Source organism: Pan paniscus, chromosome 1 (genome assembly GCF_029289425.2).
Source record: "Pan paniscus chromosome 1, NHGRI_mPanPan1-v2.0_pri, whole genome shotgun sequence".
Taxonomy (NCBI): domain Eukaryota; kingdom Metazoa; phylum Chordata; class Mammalia; order Primates; family Hominidae; genus Pan; species Pan paniscus.
The window spans coordinates 98,025,012-98,052,253 of NC_073249.2; the positions used below are offsets into that span (position 1 = coordinate 98,025,012).

The 27,242-nt window shown below is 43.1% G+C and overlaps 1 protein-coding gene and 1 long non-coding RNA gene across 3 annotated transcripts; one reads left to right on the top strand and one right to left on the bottom strand.

Moving 5' to 3' along the window:
• Positions 1 to 79: 79 nt before the first annotated feature.
• On the bottom strand, positions 80 to 7,578 carry LOC130540922 (uncharacterized). The gene is made up of 2 exons (XR_008954957.2): positions 7,448 to 7,578; positions 80 to 4,869 (listed from the first exon to the last, which is right to left on the bottom strand). It is a non-coding gene; the product is annotated as an uncharacterized LOC130540922 (long non-coding RNA).
• TDRKH (tudor and KH domain containing) lies at positions 7,219 to 26,935 on the top strand. 2 transcript variants are annotated; one of them, XM_055101195.1, is made up of 14 exons: positions 7,219 to 7,951; positions 15,624 to 15,774; positions 17,085 to 17,191; positions 18,584 to 18,773; positions 19,482 to 19,621; positions 19,718 to 20,039; positions 22,129 to 22,289; positions 22,460 to 22,632; positions 22,844 to 22,908; positions 23,185 to 23,336; positions 23,556 to 23,657; positions 23,916 to 24,012; positions 24,218 to 24,309; positions 26,746 to 26,935. In XM_055101195.1, exons 1-13 carry the CDS (start codon positions 7,733 to 7,735, stop codon positions 24,268 to 24,270), a joined length of 1,932 nt encoding a protein of 643 aa, XP_054957170.1. In that variant the 5' UTR covers positions 7,219 to 7,732; the 3' UTR covers positions 24,271 to 24,309; positions 26,746 to 26,935. The 2 variants fall into 2 exon arrangements, with proteins under 2 accessions (XP_054957170.1, XP_054957164.1); XM_055101189.3 differs by having other exon boundaries at positions 7,229 to 7,951; positions 24,495 to 26,935.
• Positions 26,936 to 27,242: the final 307 nt, after the last annotated feature.

The following is a 27,242-nucleotide window of genomic DNA, read 5'->3' on the forward strand; positions in this document are numbered from 1 at the left end:
ACAGACACAGAATCTAAGTCACACATGTAATTTCAAATTTTCTAGTAGCTACTAAATTAAAAAATCAAAATGAAACGGATACATTTAAATACTTACTTTATTTAACCCAATATACCCAAACTATTATCATTTCAATATATTATCAATATAAAAATCAATCATAAAATATTTAACATTTTTTCATATTAGGTCTTTAAAATCCAGTGTATATTTTACAGTTACAGTACATCTCAACGTCGCAATTCAGTTACTAAATTTTCACCAGAAAAATCTATATTTCATACAGGTCACTGTTGAGAAAGTGGATTCACACATGTAAGTTTTTTCAAACATAAAACATTTTCCAATAACTGAATCGAATCTCTGTCTTAAATTTTAAATTAAATAAATTTAAAATTCCATTCCTCAGCTGTACCACCTACCTTTACAAGCATTCAATAGCCACATGTGGCCAATGGCTATCATATTGGACAGCAAAGCTTCAGACATTGCAACCTGGGGCATAGACTAAGGTCTCCTTGGCAGTGGTGGGTGGACAAAGTATCCCTCAAGAAACACATTTAATCTCAAGGAAATGCCTATGGAGTTAGTCCCATCACAGCCCCTTAGTCTCCTTTCACAGCTTTACCAGAACACTTTTGAGGGGTGAAGCCCATTCAGGTAACAAGCTTACTATGATGAGCACTTCCACAGCTTGTCCAAGCGTTAGCATGCCAGTCCCTCATCTTACCTGTCGGGAAGACTGCCCTCAGCTCAGCTGTGATGGCACAGGCTGCTGTGTGTGTGCTGATGAGTGTGCAAATGCAGCCAAGGACATGAGTGGGTGGTATGTATGCAGAAGTTTTGTGGCCCATGTGCAGGGATGTATGGTACCACATCATGGGGACAATCTAATGGAGGCTCTGCCCAGGGTGGGACAGCAGTTCAAAGAGAAGAAAATAACATTTATTGAGGGCCTATTCTACGTCAGTGGCTTTATATATATTTTCTTATTTAATCCTTACATCAACCCTATAAAGTAGGGAGGCATCTTAGCTGGTGAAACTAAAGGTCAAATAGAGTAAGTGCTCAAGTGCACAGAGCTAGTTAGTAAATAGTAACTAGCTATTTGAGCTCATGGCTGTCTGATTGAAAACTCCCCCTTTCCATCACACTGCCATCCTCACTGCCACGCCCTCACGGCTCTCTCTCCCGGGGCCTTTCAGTTGCAGGACACGACCTGTAAGAAAGGAGAAATCTTCCAATGCATCCACTCTGAACTTTCAGGGGGGACTGGGCTAAGTTATTGGTCCTTACATTCTTCATTAACTCTAATGCACCTGATTCAGGATGTTGGGGTTTTTCTTTGTTTTTACTCTTTCTTCTCAGTCCCCTCTCCCAATGTCCTTACAGCCTCTGCCTCAGGGACTGATAGAAAGGAGCAGAAATTCCAGGGAGTAAATGGACTTCAGTGAAATGCCTGGCTTCCAGCAAAGGATTCTCTGAAATGGAGGCTTCACATTTCCTAGTTCTTTTCTGGGTTCTAACCTCAACAACTTCCTAGGTTAGAGAGAGGTTGCACAGATTGGCGGAACAATCTGTGAGCTACTTCAGATTGGAGAAGAATTTGACTCTGCCTACCTTCTGCCTACCCCTGCTTGACAGAACCTTTCTGAGGACATTCCATCCTGCTCTCCTTCTACCCCTCTCTCTTCCATCTCAGACATGGTCTTACCTAAGCTGAGAGAGAACTCTGGACCCAAAGATGCTGTGGCACCATCTCAGCACTTCACATTTCCGTCCCCCATACAATCTTTCTCTATTTCTGACTTCTATTTCCTGTGCTGTGCTGGATCCCTGATTCAGGAGATGAGAGCCCGGCTAAGCAATGATCCTCAACTTTTTTGAGTCACAGATCCCTCTGAGAATCCCTGATGCAAGCTATGAACAAAAATGTTTGTAAATTATCCAGTTATTCTGAAGCCATCACAGACTCCATAGAATATAGGTTAAAAATTCTGCTATAAGAAGCCACAGGTTGCAGCGAAAACTCTGAGGCCTCAAGCCACCTTTGCTCCCCAGGGTCCATTAGAGGCAAAGAGAAAAGGCTGAGAAGGACTACCGTTCAAAGTGGATGTTAGCACAGGTAAGAGCAGGTATTACAATGGGCCCAGCAAGAAAACACACAAAAATGCTCCATCATTCTCTCCTCCCCTGTCCCCTTCTCCCACCAGCACCCATCTGAGGGAGAGGCAAGAGACTTTGGGTGGAACTCTTGCTGTAAGAAGTCAGTACGGTGGTGACTCAGGCTGGAGAGTATCTGAAAACAGGGACTCCTGGGTCCTGTTCCTCCAAATTGCTTCATAAGGGGAATTGAGTAGGAAGATAGAGCTGGGTGGTGGTGGTCAGAGAGGCTGAGGAGAATTCTTTCCTAGGGCATCTGCCACAATTAAATCTGGCCTAAAGATTGAATAGTAGCACCAGCATAAGTGAGGACACTAAGGCTCTGCTCCCAGTCGCTGGTTTCTGGTGAAGAGACTTAAGTGGGGAGGAGGGGGTGACTCCGACGATGGGCAACAGGAGAGATGAGTGCTGTTTTTCAGACTCAGACAGCTGAACAGCACTTGAATGAATCATTCGTATGTTGTACAGGGAGGGAACTCTGTGGGCAGCCAAGGCTCCGGAGCCAGGCTCCTTGTATTTGAGAGCCCCTCACTGCCCAGATCCCTAGCTAAGATCTACTTTCCTGCTTCAGTTTACTAAAGGGAACACCTGCTCACTGAACTCTCTGGGCAACCCAGACCTTATCTTAACTCACTCCACCTAATGCCTCCCACAGCCTGTTCAGAACACCCTTCAGGGAAAGAGAATAGACTCTTAGGACTGGAGATGAGAATAAAGAAATTACAATTCACTCAATCCCAGCATCTCACAATTCAATCTTTCAATCCTGATTTGGGATCTGAGAGGAGAAATGAGATGACAAATCCCAAATGTACAGTGACTTGAGGGTGAGTTTGGCATCAGCTCACTCGAAGTTATTTCTTCTGCTCCCCAACCTCCCTACCCAGCAAGTTAGAATTCAATCTGATTTTAAAATAAGATCAAATAAATCTTATTTTAAAATAAGATCACAGTGGCTCACACCTGTAATCCCAGCACTTTGGGATGCTGAGGCAGGTGGATCACCTGAGATCAGGAGTTCAAGATCAGCCTGGGCAACATGGTGAGACCCCATCTCTACTAAAAATACAAAAATTAGCCGGGTGTGGTGGTGTGCACCTATAATCCCAGCTATTCAGGAGGCTGAGGCAGGAAGATCATTTGAACCCGGGAGGCAGAGGTTGCAGTGAGCCAAGATCATGCCACTGCACTCCAGCCTGGATGATAGAGTCAGACTCCATCTCAAAAAAAAAAAAAAAAAATTCCGGGAAAAGTGATGCCACCTGGCTTTTCACTGCTCTGATTAAGAAATTCCTCCTGTGAGGCTGAGCACACTGACTCACTCCTGTAATCCCAGCACTTTGGGAGGCTAAGGCAGGTGGATGCCTTGAGCCCAGGAGCTGGAGACCAGCCTGGGCAACATGGTGAAACCCCATCTCTGCTAAAAAGACAAAAATTAGCCGGGTGTGGTGGTGCATGTCTGTAGTCTCAGCTACTTGGGAGGCTGAGGCAGGAGGATCGCTTGAGCCCGGGAGGTGGAGGTTGCAGTGAGTAGAGATCATGCCATTGCCTCAAGCCTGGGCAACAGAGCAAGACTCTGTCTTAAAAAAGAAATAAATTCCTCTTGTGGTTTAACTATAAAGTGTAACCTCCTTTTTGGACTTCATTTCCTCTTTTTTGCCCATCCCACCTTCACTGGAGCTAGAAGAAGATGGACCCATAAAGTAGGTCTGTATTTTTATAGCAACACTGGACACATTCTTCCTTGGATTTGAACTACCATTTTACTTTTTTTAAAGTAAAACAAGCTATAGCAATCAAGGCACTCAATACCTAGGAATAATTTTAATAAGAAGTATGTAAATTCTACATAATGAAAACTAAAATTCTACTGATGGGGTACCAATGACTTGAATGCATAGGAAGATAGGAAGATTCTTATCATACATTCTCCTTTAGATAATCTAAAAATATGTGATTCCAGCCAAAATAACAGTAACAGAATAGAAAAGTAAATTATGGTTCAATATAGCCTCACAATATTATACTACACAGTAGTCAGAATGAAGGGACTAAAACTATACACAATATGGCTGAATCTCACAGAAATAATTTGAACAAAGGAAGCCAGACACAAAAGAGTACATACTCTGTGATTCTCTTTATATAAAAAGCAAGAACAGGCAAAATTAGTTTATGGTATCAGGAGTCAGAAGAGTGGTTGTCCTTGAGAAGAGCAGTGACTGAGAGGGAACATACAAGTGGCTTCTGGGGCACTAGCAATGTTCTGTTTCTTGATCTGCTGCTGGTTACACAAATGTATTCCATTTGTGAAAATTCATCAAGATATATACTTGTCATTTGTGCATTTTTCTGCATGTATATTATAAATTAATTTTTTAAATTGTGGTAAAAAAAAACATAATGTACACAATTTAAAAAATTTTTAGGCCGGGCGCAGTGGCTCATGCCTGTAATCCCAGCACTTTGGGAGGCCGAGGCGGGCGGATCACCAGGTCAGGAGACCAAGACCATCCTGGCTAACACGGTGAAACCCCGTCTCTACTAAAAATACAAAAAATTAGCCAGGTGTGGTGGCGGGCACCTGTAGTCCCAGCTATTCGGGAGGCTGAGGCGGGAGAATCGCTTGAACCAGGGAGTTGGAGGTTCCAGTGAGCCGAGATCGTGCCACTGCACTCCAGCCTGGGTGACAGAGTGAGACTCCGTCTAAAAAAAAAAAAAAAAATTTTAATGATCAATGGAACAAAATGAAAAAAATCCAGAAATAGACCCAAATACATATGGCAATGTGGTATTATAAAGGTAGCATTCAAAAACAATGGAGAAAACATGGGTTATTCAATAAGAAGGATTTGAATAAAACAAAACAAAGTTGGATCTCTATCTCACACCTTTACACCAAAATAAATTCCAGATGAATCAAATATTTACATATACAAAGACACTATCAAAGTACTTTTTAAAAAAACATAGGAGCTTTAAGAATAATCTTAAGTAGTGGGAGACTTTACTAAAAATTATATGAAACACGGAGGTTGGCCAGGCACAGTGGCTCACGCCTGTAATACCAATACTTTGGGAGGCTAAGGCGGGTGGATCACTTGAGGCCAGGAGTTTGAGACCAGTCTGGCCAACATGGCAAAACTCCAAGTCTACTAAAAAATACAAAAATTACCCAGGTATGGTGGTACATGCCTGTAATCCCAACTACTCAGGAGGCTGAGGCACGAGAATCTCTTCAACCTGGGAAGCAGAGGTTACAGTAGGCCAAGATCATGCCACTGCACTCCAGCCTGGGCGACAGAATGAGACTCTGCCTCAAAAAAAGAAAGAAAGAAACCCAGAAATTATCAAAGAAAATATTGATAAATTCAATTACATAAAAATTTTTAAAATTTGCAAAGAATAACCATAAACAGGCTGAGGGCAATGGCTCAGGCCTGTAATCCTAGCACTTTGGGAGGCTGAGGCAGGCTGATCACCTGAGGTCAGGAGTTGGAGACCAGCCTCAAAATATGCAATATACATAGAACAAACCTGGAAAAGGGAAAATACTTGTTATATGTATAAACAATATACATAGAACAAACTGGGAAAAGGGACATACTTTTTTTTTTTTTTTTTGGAGACGGGGTCTCACTCTGTTGCCCAGGCTGGAGTGCAGTGGCAATCTCAGCTCACTGCAACCACCGCTTCCCCAGTTCAAGCGATTCTCCTGCCTCAGTCTCCCAAGTAGCTGGGATTACAGGCGCTTGCCACCACAACCGGCTAATTTTTGTATTTTTAGTAAAGACAGGGTTTCAGCATGTTGGCCAGGCTGGTCTTGAACTCCTGACCTCAGGTGATTAGCCTGCCTCAGCCTCCCAAAGTGCTGGGATTACAGGCATGAGCCACCACACCTGGCCGGGAAAATACTTTTAACTTACATACAAACAGCAAGTATTAAGAAATGACCCTATAACCAATAAAAATATGAACAGAATATAAAAACAGAGAATTTACAAAAAAATTGCCATTTAAATATATTAAAAGATGCTCAACTTTACTTATAAGAGCAATGAAATTTTATCTTGCAGTGAGATAGCATTTACACTATCAGATTGTCAAAAAACAGGAAGTTTAACAGCACCAGTGTGCTATCAAACAGGTTCTTTTCATACATTGCTGACGGGAGACAAAATTGGTAAAATTTCCAGGGAAGGCAATTTGGTAATACTAACTAAAGTCATTTTCAAAAATTGCTGGTGGGATTAAAATTATAAAAATCTTTGTGGGAGGAAGGGAATTTACAAAATTTAATCTATCCAAATGAAAAAACAATGCACACATTTCTTTAACTTGGCACTTGCATTTCTAAGTATTTATCATACACATATGCAAGAGGGAAATGAAGTATCCTTGCATATCAATCAAATGTTAAAGGACTGGTTAAATATATCTTCATATATCCCTCAGGCATACTATGAAACTATCACTATGAGGCAGATACGTATATGCTGCTACGGAAACATTTCCAGACTGTATCAAAGAAAGTTGCAAAATAGTATGTATGTTATCAACTGGGTTAAAAAAATATATGTGTGTGTACATATGTGCGTGTATGTATATTTATATACACTTTATATATTACACATATACACACGTTAACTATAGAATATCTTGTGAAATTTTTCACAAGAAACTGGTAACCCTAGTTGCCTTGAAGGAAGGAAAATTTATTCACTATAATAACCTTGTTTCTTCTGAATTTTGTAGAATGTGAATGTATTACTTATTCAAAACGCATACACATTTTTATATTAATAGAAAGCAAAACCTGAGGCCCAAAGGCATCTGCCTAATTGACAAAAGATACAACCTTGCGTTCTTTCAGCAAATATTTATTGCTCATCACCTGCCAGGTATTGTGATGGAAGCTAGTGCGGAAGATCCCCCAATGACCAGGATCGCCCGACCCCTGTCCCCAGGGTGAGCCCCTAGCGCGGAGCGGGGACAGGGTGGACCGAGTAGGGCGCAGCGCTGGTCTCGCGAGGCTCCCCGCCCCACGGAGGCGGTAGCAGGACCCAACCGTTCCTAACGGTCCAGGGACCAGGACAGCGTCTGGAATAAAATCTTCCAAACTTCCGCCTGCGGAGACCCGCTCCCTTCCTCACCCCCACAGAAACGCCCCCCGCCACCACCCCCTCCCCCGGCGTAGGCCTTCACGCTGTCGCCTCGACCCGTTTCTTCGAATCCCCAGGGAAGGGTGGGCCCCTGGCGCCCCTACGGCCCGCCGCCCCCTTACCACCGCGGTCGGAGCCCGGGTCTCACTCTCCTGCCGCTGTTTCGGGCCACACCGTGTGTCCGTGCCTCCGCAAAGGAATAGAAGAGTGGGTCCTCGCTCTCTGCGGCGCACCGCTTGTCCCTTGACTTCCTGTCCATCTACAAAGCCTATTTCATGTTTTCCAGAAAGAAAACGTTTTCCGTGTCTCTTGAGTCCTCATCGCCATATGCGGGGCCGGACCGATCTATGCAAAAGATCGCAAGAGAAAACTGATGGAGCATCGGCCATCATGAGGCTGCTCTCCCGATGGTCACTGAGTTGTGTTGTGGCACTGTCTTTGTACAAAGACACCAATTTTTGCGAACGGTGCCACTCATGATTCAACGCTCTTATGCCTCGGTCCCACCTGCTGGAGCGCAGATTTTCCCCCAAGGGTTAGAAGATAGAAAACTCCTCGGTAATTGGCCTAGAGGTGGTCTGCGAGGACGCCGGGAAGCTTGTAATTGGCTGTTTAATTCTCAGCAGGTGCGGTCTCAGTTAACAACATCTGCTTTTCCTGGATCTTATTGGCTGACAGGGTGGGCCTGCTTTGGATTCCATCCGGGTAATTGGGCAGCGGCTAGCAGCAGCCACGTCGCTCAGGGGCAGCCCGCGGAAGGATTGGTTGTGACGGGAGAAGGCGATTGGTCGGACTGCGAGCAGGGTGTTGATTGGTGCTGTCGGGCTGCGGGGGCGGGGAAGTGGCGGCTGAAGCGCCGCTGGCGGGGCTCACTGTCGTGGTGTGAGTGGGAGGCGGCGGCGCTGGTGGCTGCAGCTGGGGTGAGGCGCGAGGCGGCGCACTCGACGGCTGACTGGAGCAGCGGTAAAGGCGGGGATGGAGACCGAAGGTTTGGGGAGTGGGAAAGACAGGGCCATGGGCAGCCCTGGCCACTAGGAGATAGAAATGCGGGAGCGAGGGAAGGGAGGGGTCTGGCGTGCCCCGGGCGAGGGAAGGATGTGGGGCGCAGCGGGGGAGTCAGAGCCCTGGGCTGTGAGACGCCGCTCGGGGGCAACTTGACCCACTGGGAACTCGTAACTGTATCTGAGGAAGATGCTCCAGTCACCCGCTTACGCCACAACGGACCCGGTGCGGGAGCGTTTGTGTTTGCCCTGAGTCAGTTCAGACTCTTCCACTGGGCCTTTTTGAGACTGAGAGCTGCCATCCATATATCACTTTGCCTTTAACTTTCCCCAGCTTTTTCTTTAGTTATCGCTAATAGGATGGCTGTTTACAGTCGTCAGAATAATACATTGGGGTTTTTGTTTTTCCAGTATCCCTCATTCCTTAATCCAGGTATCATCGTGGGGGTTGGCTGGAGACCCCTATTTCAAAGACTGACTTTTAGACCCTTTCCTTGTTTTGAGAGAAAGGGGTTGACACTTTTTTTTTTCTCCTGAATTTAAAATAAACGTACCAAGGATGAGAACATTGAGCTGCTTCGATTCAAGCATGTCACCATGTTGTAGGTTCTTTGTAGGTTCTGGTTATTAGGAGATACTGGAATGAGTTATCTATGCTTTCATGGAGCTAACAATGTGATTTGACTTCTGATCACATCCTATTTGACTCCTGTCATTTTAAATGATAAAGTAAGCCTTAGCGATGCATATCAGATAGTTTTTGGCAATTGTTCAATACAAATGTCAGGAAATTTCAAAGTTAGCTTTTACTGAAAACCATTATCTAACCACATTCCTCACTGAGCAATGATCCTCATCTTCTATTCTTAGCTTTCCCTAGAAACTGTGGTCTTAAGTTCTAGTATTTTCCTCCTTCCCATTCAATTTTTAAGTAATAAAATCAAACACAAGCTAGCAGTCAGTACTATGCAGTTATCCCCGTTTACATTATATTATTTTCCATTTCTCTTTAAGAGAAACTTATAACTGAAAGGATATGAAAATTGTGAACAAAACCATAGTGACAGATCAAGTAGAGTCTCATTTTTTGAGACATCAGCTGATAACTCAATTAGCACAAATTCATTTGTAATGTTTGAAGAGGAGTTAGTGAAATTTACCTTTTGCTTCAAATGGAAGTCGGCCAAAACCGCACCTATAATCTCAGCTACGCCGGACGACTGCGGGAGTTCAAGGCTGCAGTGAGCTATTATCATTCACTGCATTCCATCCTGGGTGACAGACCAAGGCTCTGTCTCTAAATAAACAACAACAAACTCTCCAATTCATCTGTTCTCTATCTCCATCATTGACACCTGGACTAGGCCCTGATTGGTCTCCTGCAGCCACGGTTGCTGCCTTCAATTCATTCTCCTCACCACGGACACAGATGTTAATCAAGAATGACAAGCATGGCATGTGTTATCAAGGGATATTGGGGATTCTGTGGAAGCCCATAGCAATGTAATTCAACCCAGTGTAGGGGGTCGAGATTGAGGGGCCTTGGCTGCAGAGGCCCCTCTGCACTTGATAGTGTCAGAACTGGAAAACAAAAGTGCTGCTAGTCCTTTGGTCCTCTGTAAAGAGGTGTGATTATGACTGGCCATCAAAACAGACTTATTTCCATTGCACAGTGTATTGTGTAGAAATGACTAATGAGCTGTGTGACCTTAGATCAATCCTTTTCTATCCCTTAGCCGCAGTTTCCCAAATTGCAACGTTATTAATGGAATCAAATAAGTTCTGTAGTCCCTTCTAGTTATAAAATCTTGTGATTTCTATGCCCCATAAGCATCAGTTATGGCCAGTTTTTAAAAGCAGACAGCATGAAAATACAGATCCAGTTTATTCGTGTTCACAGGGCTAGATTTCAGTTTCCCAAAGCCCTTAAGACCTAAAGACTCCTGCCTGTCAAGATCTTCCTTGCCAGACAGGAAACTCCATGAAGGCAGCTGCCAAATCTATCTTGACTGTTGTGTCCCCAGGGTCAAGCACACATCAGAACTCGATATTTATTGGCTTGAATAAATGTCCATTTAGTGCAGTTCATTCATGTAGTATAGGTTTGCAGAAGAAAAGTGAGTTGTATTTTAATGAGATGATTTTCAACTATACACCATCTAAGAAATAAACCTTAAGGTTCTAGCTACTTTCAACTGTCGCATTGACCAAGAATTTATACAGTTGTCCCTCCCTTCGTTATTTGCAGGGGATTGGTTCCAGGAACCCTGCAGAGAACCTAAATCCATAGATGCTCATGTCCCTTGTATAAGATGCATATTATTTGTATATAACCTACACACATCTTGCCCTATACTTTTTTTTTTTTTTTAAACCCCTTGAGACAAATTCTCACTCTGTTGCCCAGGGTGGAGTGCAGTGGTGTCATCAGTTTACTGCAGCGTCCACCTCCTGGGCTCAAGCCATCTCCCACCTTCGCCTCCTGAGTAGCTGGAACTACAGGTGTGCAACACCACGCCTAGCTAATTTTTTTTTTTTTTTTGTAGAAACAGAGTCTCACTATGTTGCCCAGGCTAGTCTTGAATACTTGGTCTCAAGCAGTCCTCCTACCTTAGCCTCTCAAAGTGCTGGTATTAACAGGCATGAGCCACTGTGCCCAGCCTGTTTTGGTGTTTATGTTTCCTAGACTATGAATGTTTCCAAGTAGAAATTCTTCTTCCTCCTTCTGTCCCCAATGTGCTCAGCACACAAGAAAGAGCTAGCACTATTTAACCAAGACGCATTAATAATGGAAACAAGCTTTGCACTTTAGTGGTCACATAAGAAAATACCTAAGCCAGGCGCAGTGGCTCATGCCTGTAATCCCAGCACTTTGGGAGGCCGAGGTGGGCGGATCATGAGGTCAGCAGTTCGAGACCATCCTGGCCAATATGGTGAAACCCTGTCTCTACTAAAAATACATAAATTAGCTGGGCATGGTGGCAGGTGCCTGTAGTCCTAGCTACTCATTAGGCTGAGGCAGAAGAATCGCTTGAACCCGGGAGGCAGAGGTTGCAGTGAGCTGAGATCGTGCCACTGCACTCCAGCCTGGGCAACAGAGTGAGACTCCGTCTCAAAAAATATATATATCTAAAGTAATCAGGACAAAAGAAGTCAAATTCTTTCTAGACACCAAGAATAAACCATCTCAGTGTAGGAAAGTAGCAGTTTGGGAGGTGTGTATTCAAGAATTATTTAAGTCAAAAATCTCCTTTATGAAACAACTTGTTTCCTTTCCTTTGGTATATACAACAATGCTTATATAATACCATCCAAACTTTCAGGATGGTGAAAGCTTTTATTTGCAGTGTATTTAAAAAAAGAGAAGCTTATCCAATGAGTTGGGGAAAGAACCTCATAAATGAAAACAGTCTACATTAAACTCAACCCTTTCTGTCCTACATTCTAAAAAGGTCGGGAGAGAACAGTATTCCCTCAGATTGATAGTCTCTAAAAATGATATACTGAATTCACTGAGTAACTAATGACCCAAAATAGACGACACCCTTGAAAAGAGGTACCCATCCCCCACCTCGGGTAGTAAAAGGCCGTTTTATTTTTTGCTCAGGCTTTTGAGTCTGGGCAAGAAGGTGGATTAAATTTGTTTAAAACCAGGATATAGAAAAAATAGATTTGGCAAACTTCTGGTAGTTCTCTGAAGAACTTTATTCAGTTCTATTGATCAGTAAAGCTGTGAGGCCAGATGCAAATTCTGGTCATCTGTATGACAGTGTAGTAGTCTCCCCTTCTCCGTGGTTTTGCTTTCACTTACCCATAGTCAATCCTGGTCCAAAAAGATTAAATGGGAAGTTCCATAAGTAAACAATTCTTAAGTTTTAAATTGTGCACCATTCTGACTAGCATGGTGAAATCTCCATCCTGGCCCAGACGAGAATCCTGCCTTTGTCCAGCATATCCATGCTGTATATGCTACCCGCCTCTTAGTCACTTAGTAGCCATCTTGGTTATCAGATTGAAAAAACCTATAGTTTTCAGTACTCCAAGACATCCACTGGGGTTCTTGGAACATATTCCTCGAGGATAAGAGAGGATGACTGTTGTAAGAAATCTACCTCCAGCCTCCCTTACCTGACTATATCTGCTCCTCAGTGAGATTTCAGTGCTAGATGTTCTCCTTTCTCTCTTTACTCTTCCAGATTGACTGTGCTTTCCCTGAAAGCCTAAGTTTTATTCCAGAGTAGGTTTTGTATTAATGAGTATGTTTTTAGCCTTACCAGGATATAGCCAGCTTTTCCCCCCAGGGGAAATACATTTTTGTTTATTATAATTATTTGGGTTGAATTTTTGTACCTGAAGGTAAATTATGGCATAAGTTACATTTACTCATTTTTAAGCAAATCTCATTTAAAGCCAGCTTGCTTTGTTCTACTAGATTGTAATATCTGGAAATACAGATATTTAGTTTTCAGTTTTTTATCACCTATCTTTAGTTTTTTAGTCTTCAGTGTTTTTTTAACCACCTACAGTACTTTCTACCAGTATTAATTTTGAATTGAATATGTTGATCAAAATAAAGAATGAAAATACAGGTGCTGTTACCCTAAGAGTTTAGGTAAAAGGAAGAGTGGGGAAGGAGTTCTAAAATCACTTTACAAGGTTTTTTACAAGCAAGAATAACCCAGACTCTGGGTTAGAGATTAGATAACCTCTTCAAGCATGGGTACTCTTCTATGGGATTAATATTTCCTGCCTTACAGGGTTATATGACTGTAAAATAAAATTATGTAATTTGCCTGGCATAGTAGCTACTCAACACATTTATCTCTTCATTTTTGTGTCTTTAGTGCCACAGTAGCATCTAGCACATAGTACTTACTCCAGCTCTTGTGTTGAGAATAAACTGAATGGACAATGGCAAAGGCAGGAACGTAATTAAGCAATGCAGTAATCTAGGGAAAAGATAATGGTGTTTTAGAGCAGGGTCATAGAACTACAAAGAGAAAAAGTGGTCAGATTCTGGATAATTTGAAGGTAGAGCAAATAAGATTTGTTGACAGGCTAGGTGTGCAGTGTGAGAGAGAGGATGACTAAGGGAGTAAGAGAATGCAGTCGAGGCAGAGCACAGTGGTTCACACCTGTAATCTCAGCACTTTGGAAGGCTGAGGTTGGTGGATCACTTGAGCCCAGGAGTTCGAGACCAGCCTGGACAACATGGTGAAACCCTTTCTCTACAAAAAATACAAAAATTAGCCGGGCATGGTGGCATGCACCTGTAGTCTCAGCTACTGGGAGGCTGAGAGATGGGAGGATTGCTTGAGTCCAGAGGTTGTGGCTGCAGTGAGCCATGGTTGTGCCACTGCACTCCAGCCTGGCAACAGAGAAAGACCTTGTCTCAAAAAAAAAAAAAAAAAAAAAGGAATTGCCATTTGCTGAGATGGCAAAGATTATGGGAAGGGGGTGAATCAGGAGCTCAGTGTTAAGTTTGAGATGTCTATTAGACATCAAATGGAGATCCATGTAGGCAGTTGAGAAAGGTCCTACATGGATCTATTAATTTGGAAGTTATCAGCATATAGATAGGAGTTAAAGCCAGTCTGTGAATGAGACTTGAGATCACCAAGAAAGTGAGGTAGAACAGAAGAGGGCGAAGGACAGATCCCTGAGGCACTCCAGTGTTTAGAGGTTAGAAAAATGTGAAGAAACCAGCAACTGGGAGACTGATGGAATAGCCAGAAAGGAAAGAGGAAAACCAGGAGGGTGTGCTATGGAGAAAGTGTTTCAGAGAAGAGGGAATCATCAGCTGTGCCAAATACTGTGGGGACATCTGGTAAGATGAAAACTGAGAATCGATCTTTGGATTGAGCAGTATGAAATCATTGGTGACTCTGATGTGAGCAGTTAGAGTGGATTTAAGAAGAGAACTTGAGGACAGATATATTGACACTCAAGTTTTCCTTTAAAAGGAAGAAAAGAAATGGGAAGTAGTTGAAGTGAAATCCAGGAAGGGTTTTCTTTAAGAACAGAGAATGTTTGTCTGCTGATGGGACTATCCAGTAGAGAGGAAAGAAAACGTTAATCATGCAGGAGAAGCAAGGAGAACTTGTGGAGCAGTGCTTTTATGAAAGACTTCAGTGCTAGGAGCAGAGACAGTTCATCTGTGGTCACAGGAGAGAACAGCAAGCATTTAGGCACAGGTGGAGGAAGGTGGGCAAATGTGTAGAAGCTTGTGGATATTTTCTCTGAATGCTCTCCTTTTTTAGTGAAATAGCAAGGACCTCAGTTGAGAGAGGTTGGAGGAGGCAGCACGAGACGTTTGAGTGCAGAGGGAGGCTGAGAAACTATGTGGAATAAGGAAATATAATGAGGAACATGTTAAAATTTGCTTGGCAGCAAAATGAAGATACAGTGTCAGAGAGAAACTCAGCACAAAAGCCTGTAAGAAGTCCACTGCAGTGGTCTAAATAAGATTTGAGCTTCTGAATCAGGCCAGATGCAGCATTGTTGATGTCATTAACATATAGGTAGTAATTGAACCCACATATGTGGATGAAATGGTCTAAAGAGAGCAGAGTGACATTAACAATTGATGGCACAGGATGAGAAGCCCAAACTTGGAAGGACCCTCCAGGGAAATAAGAGGAAACCAAGAGAAAGAGGGCACAGAAACCAAGGAAAGAGTTTTGTGGAGGGAGTGGCCACCTTCCTGCTACCGCAGAGAGATGGGTGAGTTAAGGCTCCATGCATGACCTCTAGGTTGATTATCTGGGAAGTTACAGTTTGGGCGATGGAGCAGGGAAGAACCCCATTTCACTGTTTGTTAAAGAGTAAATAAATAGAAACCAAAAGTAGAGACAGTAAATGAAGACTGTACTTCCAACAAAGATAAATAGTAAGGCCTTTACTAAGCCTGGAATGGCATTTCTTGCAGAGGCAGCAGCTTCTGGAAAGCCCTGGAGGCATAAAAGGACTTAGATAAGTAATTTTAAATAATTTAATATGAAATCTAAGTATATATATTTCAAATATTTGATTCATTTAATTTTTTTTGTCTTTTAAAACTGACTTGGGTGGGGAAAGTGAAGTATGCTTCTATTTAATTCTATGTGTACCTTAGCTAACTTTTAAAAAATACCCTGAGCCCTTTTTATATGAAATAAATTTTGAAATTGCTGAAGCTCTTGAAATTGGAAGGTAGGCAGTAGTAGTCTTTTCAGTAATAATGTGCTCCCATGCCTCTCTGCTATTCATAAAAGGATTAGATGAAACCTCCCTCTTTTCCCTGCTTTGCTTGTTTCAGGATATAAGTCAAAGAGTACAGCAGAAAATGTCTACTGAACGGACTTCTTGGACAAGCCTGTCCACCATTCAGAAAATAGCCCTGGGCCTTGGGATCCCAGCCAGTGCAACAGTTGCCTATATCCTATACCGCAGGTATAGGGAAAGCAGAGGTACGTGAACCCTATGACTGTGTGTGTGAAAATGTTCAGACATGCTCCTGCCTTGTTAAATTGAAAAAAACTCTTTCCTTGCCAGGTATTGTGTGTGTTTTGTTTTGGGGTTTTTGTGGGGTTTTTTTGAGACAGGGTCTCACTCTGTCACCTAGCCTGGCGTACAGTGGCACAATCTTGGCTCACTGTAGTGTCGACCTCCTGGGCTCAAGCAATCCTCCCACCTCAGCCTCCAAGTAGCTGGGACCACAGGCCTGTATTTTTTGTAGAGATGGGGTTTTGCCATGTTGCCCAGGCTGGTCTTGAACTCCTGAGCTCAAGCAACCCACCTGCCTCGGCCTCCCAAAGTGCTAGGATTACAGGCATGTGCCTCCATGCCTGACCCAGGTATTTTAATTGACTTTCTGTGAGGAATCTTTGACTAAAATTATTTAGTCTTTTTTTTTTCTTTGAGACAGAGTCTCACTCTGTCGCCCACACTGGAGTGTAGTGGAGCAATCTCGGCTCACTGCAACTTCTGCCTCCCGAGTTCAAGCAGTTCTCCTGCTTCAGCCACCCTAGTAGCTGGGATTACAGGCGTGTGCCACCACTCCTGGCTAATGTTTGTATTTTTAGTAGAGACGGGGTTTCACCACCAGGGTGGCTGACCTCAAGTGATCCACCTGCCTCGGCCTCCCAAAGTGCTGAGATTACAGGCGTGAGCCACTGCACCTGGCCTAGTCTTTGCTATGTTCTTACATAGCAAAGTAATCTAGTCTATGAAATGAACTCATTTTATAACTCCACTGATGTGCTTTCTTCAGCAACATCAACACAGCAAAGAGTTCTTTTTTAATTTCTATACTCATCTCTTTTATATATTCCTTTTCTCTAATTAGTTGTTAGTAGAAGGCACTTACCTCAAAGGCTGGATCTAGAGAATAGGACCTAGAGAAATAACTTATGTACCTATCAGTCAGGAGAAGTTCTGAGCCTAATGGACCCCTCAGGTAACTTTTGGCCTTCATTCTTCTCCAATAATCATGTCTTGGGAGAAGTAGTTTGCCCAAACCCCAGCACCTCTTTATTGCAGAATCTGCTTTTCCCATTTTAGCATCTGAAACAGTGTCCCAGAGAAAATGCCCATCTCTGATCCTTTGGGACCTTCTAATTCCCATTCAGATGCCACTTTTCCTTGTTGTTATGGTTGAGATCCTCACTTTATCTCTTGGATCAGTGTCTCTTTGACAGCCAGATTCTGGGGAGGACTGGTAGTTATAATAGCTTTGGGTGTTATCTAAGTCTGATCTGATGAACAATGATCTGTGCAGAAGAGCGGCTGACATTTGTTGGGGAAGATGACATTGAGATAGAGATGCGGGTTCCCCAGGAGGCTGTGAAACTCATCATTGGCCGGCAAGGAGCCAATATTAAACAGGTAAGTGTGTGAGTAGGCAGTCTGCTTTCCCAAGGATTGATTCTGTTTATTGATTTCTTGTTTCCTTCCACTGACCCCATATCACAAAACATTCACATGCTCTGTGTGTGTGTGTGTGTGTGTGTGTGTGTGTGTGTGTGTATATAAAAAAAATATATATATATATATATATTTTTTTTTTTTTTTTGAGATGGAGTTTCGCTCTTGTTGTCCAGGCTGGAATGCAATGGCACTATCTCGGCTCACTGCAACATTCGCCTCCTGGGTTCAAGTGATTCTCCTGCCTCAGCCTCCCGAGTAGCTGGGATTACAGGCACCCGCCACCACGCCCAGCGAATTTTTGGTATTTTTAGTAGAGACGAGGTTTCGTCATGTTGGCCAGGCTGATCTCGAACTCCTGACCTCAGGTGATCCGCCTGCCTCAGCCTCCCAGAGTGCTGGGATTACAGGTGTGAGCCACTGGGCCCAGCCACTATGTATATTTTTAAAAGAACAAATACAGGAACTTTTTAGCTAACTAAACTTTTTAGCTACTTCCCTTCTAGAGAAGAGTACTTCTCCCTAGAGAAAGGATGACTTAGCTTGAAATATGGGTTTTTGACTGGGTGATTGTCAGCATGGTATAACTTGAATTATCCTTTTTTTTTTTTTTTTGAGACGGAGTCTCGCTCTGTCGCCCAGGCTGGAGTGCAGTGGCGCGATCTCGGCTCACTGCAAGCTCCGCCTCCCGGGTTCACGCCATTCTCCTGCCTCAGCCTCCCGAGTAGCTGGGACTACAGGCGCCCACTACCACGCCCGGCTAATTTTTTGTATTTTTAGTAGAGACGGGGTTTCACCGTGTTAGCCAGGATGGTCTCGATCTCCTGACCTCGTGATCCACCCACCTTGGCTTCCCAAAGTGCTGGGATTAGAGGCGTGAGCCACCGCGCCTGGTCAAATTATCCTTTTCTACTATGGAATTAATGAACTCTCATTAATTGACAGTAAATATTGAATGGCTACCTGGTTCTTCTTACCATCTTCCATTGTTCAGCTGAAATGTCAAGAAAACAAAATATTTGATTCTCTAATCCAAATAAAATTAGTAAGGGGAAAGGATTCTAAACACAAAGATAAATGGGTTTGAATTCACTGCTATTTGGGGTTACATTTGTTACTAATCTCCTTCCATAAAGTGAGGACTGGTTGTATAGATAGTAACTGAGGTTGTATATAAAGTAAGATAGTAACTGAGGTTGTATATAAAGTAACTGAGGACTGGTTGTATAGATAGTATTAGCTGATTCCTTTGGCTAATTCTATCTACCTCCAGGGTTTGTTTTAGAGTGTCTGTAGCTGGGCTCAAATGGGAGCTTTTCCAGAATGTAGTGCCAAATGTCCTTTTCTTTGCAGCTGCGGAAACAGACAGGTGCTCGGATTGATGTGGACACAGAGGATGTAGGCGATGAGCGAGTGCTGCTTATCAGTGGTTTTCCTGTTCAGGTGTGCAAGGCCAAAGCAGCAATCCATCAGATCCTGACAGAGAATACCCCAGTGTCTGAGCAGCTTTCAGTTCCCCAGAGATCTGTGGGCAGAATCATAGGTACCACTGGATGGCTTCCTCTATTGTTTCCTTTATTCTTTACCTTTGCCCCTCTTTCACACCTTCCCAGGGTTTTTTCTGGCCTAGTTCCCCTTCACCATGTGAGGGGAAAAAAAGGGACATTGAGACCAGAGGTTTACTGTTTGTAGAACTGGTGGTAAAACCAAACCTGTTTCCTCAAGAAGTTGTATGATCTGAACCTTACAAATTCATTCTTTAAGGGTTCTAGTAGATGTGTTATATTTACCTTATAATTGATTTTTAAAGGGAAGCTTGGGATGCTCATGTTATCTCAAGTCTTTCAAGACAGTGCTCTAGAGGGTACCTTTTATGCTTTCCCCTAGAGCATTGCTTAGTGCTGCTGTTAGAGGCAGAGAAATGTCCTGTCCTTGATCCAGTGTTCTGACACACTATGTAGCATATCTTCTTGTGACCTGATATGGCCATGCTGAGTGGTCAAAATGAAGATGACATGAAGTTAGCCAAAGTGTAGAGTTTAAATAAAATGGAAAAAGGAAAGAATATGGTATTCTCCTTTTCACAGTAATGATTTCAGTAGCTCCTGATTTCCATTCAACATCTTGTATTTTGTTCACTTTGGAAATGAGAACTGATTCTCTTCTCCTAGTATATACAAAACAGTGATTTCTCCAGTAGCTAAGGTTGGCCAGGAGGGAAGGGCAGGTTTTTATATATTGTTTAATGTAGGGAGAGGCGGCGAGACAATTCGTTCTATCTGTAAGGCCTCTGGAGCCAAAATTACCTGTGACAAAGAATCAGAAGGGACATTACTACTATCAAGACTTATAAAAATCTCAGGAACACAGAAGGAAGTGGCAGCAGCCAAGGCAAGTAGCTAATAGACTTGAATTATACCTGAGCATGAGAACATCCTTTTACTCTATCCCAGGTCAGAATATCATCCTTTCTCTTGTTTTCCACAGCATTTGATACTGGAGAAAGTTTCAGAAGATGAAGAACTTCGGAAGAGAATTGCTCATTCTGCAGAAACCAGGGTCCCACGCAAACAGCCAATCAGTGTGAGAAGAGAAGACGTGACAGAGCCAGGTGGAGCTGGAGAGCCAGCTTTATGGAAAAACACCAGTTCTAGCATGGAGCCGACTGCACCCCTGGTGACTCCTCCACCCAAAGGAGGAGGCGACATGGCTGTGGTAGTGTCAAAGGAAGGTTCCTGGGAGAAACCTAGTGATGACAGCTTTCAGAAGTCTGGAGCCCAGGCCATCCCAGAGATGTCCATGTTTGAAAGTATGTAACAAAGAGGGATCCCATTAATCATTGAAGATAGAAATACTGGCTTAGATATTGGAGAGATTAGAAGGAATGCTTTCTCAGTCTGAGCAGCCAGTATAATATGGCTGGGGTCAGGACAGAAGATTCAGTAAGATATTTTGAAGATGGGATGGAGGTAGAATCCACACCAACAGTTGCTGGACAGTTTGAGGATGCAGATGTTGATCACTGAAAATGATTTATGCAGGTATAAGATTCTGCTCCTAATTGTAGGAGAGAACTTGGTGCCTCTTCCACTCTGAAGCAAAGTTGATGAAAGTCTTCTTCCTTTTCCCAAACCCAACCTGAACTACTTCTTTCTTGAGACAGACTATATTGAGACAAGTTGTCACCAGCAAAAGATAGATACATGACCTTTATTAACAAAAATGAATTAACCAAGAGGATATTTGTAGTTTATTATTTACCCCAAAACTTTCTGTGTCTGGGTACCCTCTGAGTAGGCGTATAATTCCTGCCTTCACTGTATGCATTTTCTGTAAGCTAGCAGACCTATGTGGTGAGAATGCACAGGAGCTTGGAGGTATAAGTAGACAGGGTGGGAAAGAGAGAGCTCCTTTCGCCATGTTTTACCAGCCCGCTCTGTTATAACCTCTTAGGTTATATCCTTTAATTTCCAACCTTTTAGGTTAGTTTCTGTAACAGAACAAATGAGTCTGGGATAAAGTCCTCAAAGTACTTCAAATGGTAATTGTTTTGTTTTTGTAACAGCTTAACAAATAACCTAGGTTTTCTGTTTAAAAAAAAAAGAAATACTGGCTTAGGGCATGGTGGCGCAACCTGTGGTTCCAACTACTTGGGAGGCTGAAATGGGAGAATCACATGAGCCCAGGAAGTCGAGGCTACAGTGAGCTGGGATTGCAACGTTGCACTCCAGCCTGGGTGACAGTGAGATCCTGTCTCAAAAAAAAAAAAAATTAACTATTTTTTTAAAAAGAAATACTGGCTTAGATTACCCAAAATAGGAAGCAATAAAAAGTCTTTTTTCATGAATACACTTATGTCTATCATCACAGATATTCCTTACTGGTAATAATATTTTACTTGAATTAATACTAAACATAAATATTTTTCTAAATATAAAACAGCTGATGAAAATGGCAAAATAATGCTGACACAGGAAACAAATGAGTAATGCATCAAATAATTGGATTTACATGATATTGTTCCTCTAGACATACTTTTTTTTTTGAGACAGAGTCTTCCTCTGTCTCCCAGGCTGGAGTGCAATGGTGCATTCTCGGCTCACTGCAACCTCCGCCTCCCAGGTTCGAGTGATTCTCATGCCACAGCCTCCCGAGTAGATGAGACCACAGGTGCACACCACCACACCCAACTGATTTTTGTATTTTTTAGTAGAGATGGGGTTTCACCATGTTGGACAGGCTGGACTCGAACTCCTGGCCTCAAATGATCCACCCACCTTGGCCTCCCAAAGTGCTGGGATTACAGGCATGAGCCACCATGCCCAGCCTAGACATACTTTATCAACAAGTAAAATTCTCAGCCAGATTTTATATTGCCTTTTTCATTACTGTTTTTAAAAATCATCACTATTGAAAAAGAAAAGGCTGTGAGCTTTCTCTTCTGTACATAGGTTTTGGCGTGGGCAAAGAGGACCTGGGTCCCCAAGAAGCTCACAGACTTGTCCAGGGTCATGTAAAGAGTCAGTGGTAGAATGGGATCTGGAACAGGTCCATGTCCGTCACTGTCCATGTAAAGATTGCTGTCCATATTACCATTTTACTGATCCATGCTGTAGCTAGCATATGGAGGTTTATCTTCTGTACAATTGGTGACTGATTTGAATATGTAGCACATGACAAAGAATGTAAGTTGTTATTACTCAGTTACATGGAAAGGTACAAAGGATAGCTTAGTATCTTTCTTTAGGATATTCTTGTTTGATTCATCCAGTTGCCTCTCCTGCCATTTTAAAATGGTAACAGCCATTGGTATATGTACCTCTCACTACCCTGGTTAGTCTCTTCATTCCAACCAGAGATGGGTCTGATGTGGCCACCATCCTTATCTCTGTGTTCAGTCCCCAGTCCTGACTTCAGTTTTCATGCTGATGAGTACCTAGAAGTCTACGTTTCTGCTTCTGAGCACCCTAACCACTTCTGGATCCAGATCGTTGGCTCCCGCAGCCTGCAATTGGATAAGCTTGTCAATGAGATGACCCAGCACTATGAGAATAGTGTGGTGAGTTGCCATAGGGACAGGGCTGGGGTTTAATGAAAAGAAGGCATATCTTTTTCATTGTACTCTTCCTTTCCCTGTGGAGCAACTACTTTTCTTTCTTCCTCCTGCAATTCTGTTTATGAGCCTACCACTTTGTAACTCTCTGCCTTTCTCCTCCTTCCCACATACAGCCTGAAGACTTGACTGTGCATGTAGGAGACATTGTAGCAGCACCTTTACCTACAAATGGTTCCTGGTATCGAGCCCGGGTCCTCGGCACCTTGGAGAATGGGAACTTGGACCTCTATTTTGTTGACTTTGGAGATAATGGAGATTGCCCACTGAAGGACCTCAGGGCTCTCAGGTCAGTGCTGAGGTCAGCTCAATCCCAACTGCTGACTCAGTTCTCGCCATAGGGTGGTGAGCTGTTGGCAGTTGTCAGGGGGATTTGGAAGGGAACCTGTTTACAGAGAGCAGATGGTTATCGTCTCATGTTAGTTGGTTCTTTCTGAAAGCAGCAATATAAGAAGATGTTTTTGGCCCCAGGATTCTAATTTTAGTTTCTTTTACTTCAGGAGTGACTTCCTAAGCCTTCCATTTCAAGCAATAGAATGTAGTCTGGCACGGATCGCTCCCTCAGGTAAATTGGTCATGCCACCTATTGAGCTTACCTCCAAATAGAATAACTTCATACAGTTCATTGGAAGGAATTCTCACATTCCCAGGCTTTTTAAATTCTGGGGACTCAGGTGCCTTTTCCTCACCAACACTAGCAGCAGCCAGAAACTTGCCTGGCAGACCCAACCCAACCAGAGAAGACACAGGTGCCTTCCTGAGTAGAAAAGGGTAGTTCCAACTTCCCTCCAGGGTATAAGCCCCACCCCTATCAGCAGTAACCCCTACAATCTTTTGCCAGGTGACCAGTGGGAAGAGGAAGCTTTGGATGAGTTTGATAGACTCACTCATTGTGCTGACTGGAAGCCTCTGGTAGCCAAGATCTCTAGCTATGTCCAGACTGGGATCTCAACTTGGCCAAAGATCTACTTATACGATACTAGCAATGGGAAGGTAAGACTGGCATTCACTCACTGCTTGCCATATCTTCAGTATATTTATAGCCTAATTTTCTTTCTCAGAAACCCTTATCTGATATTACTCTTACTGTAAGATCCTTCTCACCATCTCACCAAAGGAATGTCTTTAAAGTATCAGTCCTTCTGCCTTGTTTCCTCAAATTTGCCCTTGCTTACTGAGAGAACATCATTCCCTTTTCATTTTTCTTCTCAGAAACTTGATATTGGGCTAGAATTAGTACACAAAGGATACGCAATTGAGCTTCCTGAAGACATAGAAGAAAACAGAGCTGTCCCAGACATGTTGAAGGACATGGTGAGCTATTGTAGTTATATAGGGTGCTGCTTCCAGGCAAATCTAGCACATAGACACTAAGGGCTTCTAGTCCTGATACTGTGTTAGCTTTCCTAAGGACTTTGAGCTCCTCCAGTAGTTGACCAAAGGAGCATTTTGTCCCTCTTGGTAGCCAAATGCAGCTGCCTTAACCAGGTCCTATGAGAAGAATGAAAGGGTGGCCTCTTTTTTCCTAAAAGCCAACATGTTCCTCCTTTTTTCCTGTTTTCATCCACTCAGGCCACAGAAACAGATGCCTCTCTCAGCACGTTGCTCACTGAGACCAAAAAGAGCTCTGGAGAGAGAACACATACCCTGTCCTGCCTCAGCTTATCAGGTACAAGCAGTATTTCCTCCCTAGAGCATCTTTGGAGATTAACTTTTCTCACTCAGTCTTTCCAGAGTAGGGAGGTTAATTGAAGGCTTGGTTCCTAGTCAGGTCATTGAGTACCAAGAGGTCCATTTTTCTTTTGAGCCTCGCTGGCACTGCCTGCTAGAATAGGGCAGTGTCTAACTTTCTCCTTCTTATTTATCTTCAATAGAAGCTGCTTCCATGTCTGGTGATGATAACCTTGAAGATGACTACTTACTCTGAAGTCTGGGCTTCAGCTTGCTCAGCCATCTGCTTTGCTGTGTGAGTGCAGCTATCATCTATCTGTAGCAACAGGAAAGTAATGAGGGTGACAGTGGGGCACTTGCTTTGATTCCCTCTTTCCCGTGCCCTGTCTTAATATACTTCTCTGCAGCTGCTTTCCTGCAGCTTAACTTGCTCTCAGATTGAGCACTTTCAAGCTTTTTGTGTATTTCTGTCTTTGGCAGGATTTGGCATAGGAATTGGTGCGTGGAGGAGAGGAGTGTATGATAAAGGATCCATGCAGTCCTTCCTTTATTACACATATAGTCTGGCTTGCTGTGGACCAAATTAATATTCTCCTCCCATCAGACTACAAAAAAATTGGACTACCACACTACAAGTGTGTCTCCCCCATCCCACCTCCTGATCCCTCCCCAACCCTCCAGTGTTTGAATACTGCTGTGTTACTTCCAGGCTGTTCAACGTCAGGCTCAGTCCCCTCTACCAGTCATGATGCACATTACTACTAGGCTGTATCCTTTTCGAGGCTGGGAAACAGTCAGGCTTTCGTCATTGGAAGTGATTCTGCAGACTTCTGACTCACCTTATCAGGTGACTCTGGTTAAGGAAAGCTTTTGAGTGGTGAACTCAAAGACTCCAGTTGAATCAGGAGGCAAAGGCAAAAATTAGCATAATTATATTTAAAAGCCTCAGGAAGTGGGAAGAGAATACTGCCTCCCAGCCTCAATTGCTGATATGTTATTGGAGACAGGCTTTTGAAACTGCTCCAGCTATTTCTCTGTAACCTTTAGTTAAAATACAAGTAGAAAGGAGACAGGAGGCTCAGGAAATTTTCTAAATTGCTAGTATAATATCTATATGTATACACACATATACACCCGTGGAGAGAGAGGAAGAGTATACAGTCCTGTTTGAATCATTTGGAGGATTTTTTTGCTGAATAAAGTTCTCAAGAAAATTTTCTAAAACCAAATTCTGATTGAATCACAAGGTGGAAGCAGGCTGTGAGCCTAAATCTGGTGAAAACTGCCAACTGCCTCACAGAAAGGATCACATCTATGAAACAAGTGTCCCTCCCATATACACATTCATATTCTTTCTCTAAAGTCACTTCAGAAATAACCATTCACTGGCTGGGCATGGTAGCTCACACCTGTAATCCCAGCGCTTTGGGAGGCTAAGGCAGGCAGATTACTTGAGGCCAACATGGTGAAACCCTGTCTCTACTAAAAATACAAAATATTAGCCAGACATGGTGGCATGCACCTGTTGTCCCAGCTGCGTGGGAGGCTGAGGCAGGAGAATTGCTTGAACCTGGGAGGTGGAGGTTGCAGTGAGCTGAGATCGTGCCACTGCACTCCAGCCTGGGTGACAGAGCGAGACTCTGTCTCAAAAAAATGCAAAAATACAAAATACAAAAATTAGCTGGGCGTGGTGGCAGGCACCTGTAATCCCAGCTATTTGGGAGGCTGAGGCACAAGAATCACTTGAACCTGGGAAGCGGAGGTTGCAGTGAACCCCGATTGCACCACCACACGACCTTGTCTCATAAAAAAAAATTCACTAGGAACCAGAACCAATTTAGGTTTAGGCTGTGTGAGTAAGACCCCACCTATACTATTCAAAAGTAAAGGCCCAGATTAAGATTCTAGAAACCTGGATTCTAGGAGCAGCTCTGGTAAGTAGCTCATGTAGTCTTGGAGGAATCTTTAAGGAGTAGATCTCCACTGTAAACTTTTTGCAAAATTTTAACGTGTTTCCTTATAGCATCTTTCTGACAGTACTGTGAGGCTCAAATGAGAGGCTTGAAGTACTTGAGGTGCTTGAAAGTAAATATAAATGTATAGTAATGTGGATGGTAGAAAAATGGCAAGTGAATTTTTTTTAAGGATAAAGCAAGATAAACTAGAAAATTTAAAACTAGCACATAAGGATGCCTTACACAGGTCTTTTTTTAAAATTTAGGGATTCGTAATGTCTACCTCTATACTACATGGCAACTATATTTTCTCACAACCACAATTCTCAAAATTTATTTTCTCAGAAAAATCTCAGTATTAGCCAGGCACCAGTGGCTCACACCTATAATCCCAACACTTTGGGAGGCCGAGGCGGGCAGATTGCTTGAGCTCAGGAGTTCGAGACCAGCCTGGCACCATGCTGAAACCCCATCTCTACCAAAAATACAAAAAAAATAGCCAGGCGTGGTGGTGTGTGCCTGTGGTCCTAGCTACTTGAGAGGCTGAGGTGGGAGGATCGCTTGAGCCCAGGGAAGCAGAGGTTGCAGTGAGTGAGCCAAGATTGCACCACTCCACTCCAGCCTGTGTGACACAGCAAGATGCTGTCTCCAAAAAAAGAAAAGAAAAATCTCAGTCCCAATTAGCAGAAAGGCTCTAGTGAAGGAACAGTTCTGGTGAGTAGTTCAGGTACTCTTGGAGGAATCTTTAAGGAGCTTCCATTTATTTGATGTTTCAGATGTTGCCTGCAATGAACTCGCTGAAGCATGCTCAGCCCTGGAACTGGTGCTACCAGAGTTCCGTAGGGAACCTTTACTCTTTAGAGGTCCCTGATATAAATCATTCATAAGACTTCCTACCCTGGAAAATGAGTAATGTCTCATTCTTACCTGCAGTTTGTTACTATGTATAAAAGTCTTTTTCTTTAATATGCCTTTAAGTCTTACCTGTTTACAGCCCATTCTGATGGGTTCTTTGTCATTCTGTTAGTATAACCCAGTACTTTTCCTGCTGCCTGGAATGCCCTCTTCTATGTTACCTATTCTGTCCGTTGAGATCCCCCAACTTGGGCCAAAGCCAAGAGATCTATGTGCCTTCTCTGGTTTTCTCCACATCTATAGCACCTCAACTGAAATATATGGATAAAAACAGCCTAACAAAGCTCAGTCTTTCTGAACTAGGGAGTTCACTGATTAGTGCTCAGTAAATGGTTAGAATAAATGGGGAAATAGTTTG